Here is a 3422-nt window from a genome sequence, read left to right as displayed (position 1 = left end):
GGGGTGGAGAAACTTGACTTGCCTTCACAGAGTCCTGCCCTCAACCCGATAGAACACCTTTGGGATGAAGTAGAGTGGAGACTGCGAGCCAGGCCTTCTTGTTCAACATCAGTGCCTGACCTCACGAATGCGCTTCTGGAAGAATGGTCAAACATTCCCATAGGACTAAGACTGGGTTGCTATAAATCCTAATACTTTTGGTAATATAGTGTATGCGTGATCCTGTGCAGAGCTGCTGCCCTGTAGCAGTAAAACGGTTATAGGGCGGTCAGCAAATGCTTAAAGGCGCTTTTCTGTACTGCTTGTCTACCTTTCTACTTTTTGTCTGAGGTGTCCTGTACCCTATCCCTCACTCTCTGACTTGTTTGTTATCGTGAGCAAAAAACTCCCCTTTGTTCAGCATAAAAGTGACTGGTGCCCATATTTTCTACCTTGTACACCACCCCCATGCCTAGCAACCTGCACCCTGAAAGGTCAGCCCTTCCTTTCTCTGAGGGTCACCAACCCGCCACTGGGGTCAGGGGGGCGTTACATACAGTTTTCCAAGAAAATTATTATTTTTTTTTTTTGCAGATCGCCAACACTAAGCTTATGCTTCTCAATTACCATCAGCATTGTCACCCAGTCATGTGCTCTCCTCCAGTTGGTCCTTGGTCTACCTATCAAGTCTATCAGATAGTCAGCCCAACGACTAACTGAAGGAGCATGCATTGCAGGCTGACTAATTAAGAGGCAGTAGCAAAGCGTTGTCACCCTGCAAAAGAAAGTGCTGATATGGCAGGATCTCCAGGTAAGAAACTTTGCCACAGGTTCATGAAAAACTATTTGTTTAAGAACACCATATACAGTGAGCCATGATGGCAGACATACTAAAGATTTTCACCACTGGGTTTTGATGAACTTTCTTGCTTTTAGATGTAAGGAAAACATTCTATACTCGTGTGGACAGAAGTAAGATAGATTGTACAGCCCTGATCAAGTTAAAGGAAATGATCACCTAAGGGGCACAGTTTTATTCACAGAGCTGAAAAATTTAGGTGGGGCGACAGCAGTAAAACAGCGAAGGTGTTACAATAAATATGGAACATCAGGACTTCGAGCCATGCAGGAATTTTCATCTTGTTCTCCTTAGTCGGCTGTCCTTTGGCCTTTATCTCTCTTGCACAGGTTCTGACTCAGACATTTAAATGATGTATTATACAAGACTAGGTGTAAGAAGACAGGACAGTGACCATTCCTCAACTGAAATCCTCTTACTCTACCCCCAGGAGTCCTATTACCTGCCAAAGATATAAGGGGGAGGTAATGTTGTATTAATTATTGCTAACAGTAGGGGGCATTTTAGACCTGCAGAATATATTAGAAGCAGTTTTAGGAGGTTTGGAAGCAGACTAAGGAAAAATGCAAAGAGAATCATCTTTATTCTTTTTTTGGGGATACAAAAATTGTGTATTGTGTTCTGTGTATAATATAGATACACACCGCTCTGTGTATAATACAGATACACACCGCTCTGTGTATAATACAGATACACACTTCTCTGTGTATAATACAGATACACACCGCTCTGTGTATAATACAGATACACACCGCTCTGTGTATAATACAGATACACACCACTCTGTGTATAATACAGATACACCGCTCTGTGTATAATACAGATACACACCGCTCTGTGTATAATACAGATATACACCACTCTGTGTATAATACAGATATACACCGCTCTGTGTATAATAGATACACACCACTCTGTGTATAATACAGATATACACCGCTCTGTGTATAATACAGATACACACCGCTCTGTGTATTATACAGATACACACCGCTCTGTGTATAATACAGATACACACCACTCTGTGTATAATACAGATACACACCACTCTGTGTATAATACAGATACAAACCACTCTGTGTATAATACAGATACATACCATTCTGTGTATAATACTGTGATGTTTGTGCAGGATAACTGTGACCTTTCCCCTTTTCTCCTGATGCATGATGGGGAAGGGGCTGTACCAGGAAGTCAGACACATTGTGTGGAGCCTGGAAGCAGCAGCATGGTACAGAGAAGTGATTACATCTGTTAGGAACAGAAGCTGTTATATTATGACTCCTTCATGTCAGCATGTCTCTGAGTGAGTAATAAAGCTCTCCCTGGTTAAGAAGTACATCCAGCCTGTGTATAACTTGCTGAGCAGATACTGGCAGCATTGCTAGCAACACCCTCGTGTCTAAGGGACATAACAGTGGCGACGAGGATTGTGGATTTTAGCACACATGGCCTTCATAGGGTTTATTCAACCATTTGATCCTGCTGCTGAGTCATGGAGCTCCTGGGTGGAGAGGCTGGAGCAGTATATGGAAGCAAATAGTGTGGCTGCAGAAAAGAAAGTTGCAGTTTTCCTCACAGCATTGGGACAAGCTACATATGGTACTCTCATTGACCTCATTTCTCCAGACAAGCCGGCCTCTCAGCCCCTGCCGGAGTTAATTCAGAAGCTACATGCACACTACAACCCAAAGCCGTTAGAAATCCCAGAGCGGTTTAAATTCTACAGTAGGAGGCAGCAGGCAGGGGAGGACATAAAGACATTTATCATTGCTTTACGTAAACTAGCTGCCACTTTTCAGTTTGGAGACTACCTGCAGACAGCTCTCTGCGACATGTTTGTCATGGGACTCTGCAACCCAGCCATACAGAAACGTTTACTCACAGACCCCGACTTGACTCTGACGAAAGCCACTGACCTTGCTACGGTCATGGAGTTGGCTACACAAGATGCCATCCTACTGAAGGCACCACCTGACACTCCTGCAAACCAGGGTGAGGAAATATTCCACACTGCTATCACCCGACACCCAATACAACCATCCCCTACTTCTTCTGTCTCTAGGACGCCAACTTGCTACCGTTGTGGTACACTGCTCATATTGAACCTGCTTGCAAGTTCAAGGATGTCGTTTGTTTTCTCTGTGGAAAGACTGGTCATATTGGGCGTGTTTGCCGCAGCTCCCGCTCCCTGAACAGTACCACAAGAGGTAGATGTACACAGACGTTTCGTGTGGATGTGGATAATAACGGCGTCAGCTCTGATGAGGAGACCTGTGTCCAGCATGTTGGACTGTTTCGAGCAGCTGGGAGTACTCCTGCGATAAAAGTGGATGTCACACTCAATGGCTGTCCTGTCTCCATGGATGTTGATACAGGGGCGGCTGTGTCTGTCATTTCATGGTCTGATTTAAAGGCATTGGGTCTGTCCCTACCGCTCCAACCTACAAATCTCACACTACAAACCTACAGCAAGGAACTACTACAACCCTTGGGTTATGTGAAACCCCTTGTTACATTGGGCAACTGCAGTAAAACTCTGCGCCTTTATGTTGTACGTGAAGGAGGTCCTCCGTTGTATGGT

The 3422-nt window shown here is 44.5% G+C and overlaps 1 protein-coding gene across 1 annotated transcript; it reads left to right on the top strand.

Moving 5' to 3' along the window:
- Positions 1 to 2242: 2242 nt before the first annotated feature.
- LOC309566880 (uncharacterized protein) lies at positions 2243 to 3033 on the top strand (the record flags this gene model as incomplete). The annotated part of the gene is made up of 1 exon (XM_082272226.1): positions 2243 to 3033. The coding sequence occupies exon 1, from the start codon at positions 2287 to 2289 to the stop codon at positions 3031 to 3033; it is 747 nt and encodes a 248-aa protein (XP_082128352.1). The 5' UTR covers positions 2243 to 2286.
- Positions 3034 to 3422: the final 389 nt, after the last annotated feature.

Source organism: Pelophylax lessonae (genome assembly GCF_965119305.1).
Source record: "Pelophylax lessonae genome assembly, chromosome: 11".
NCBI lineage: Eukaryota > Metazoa > Chordata > Amphibia > Anura > Ranidae > Pelophylax > Pelophylax lessonae.
This window is presented reverse-complemented; position numbering and strand designations above follow the sequence as displayed.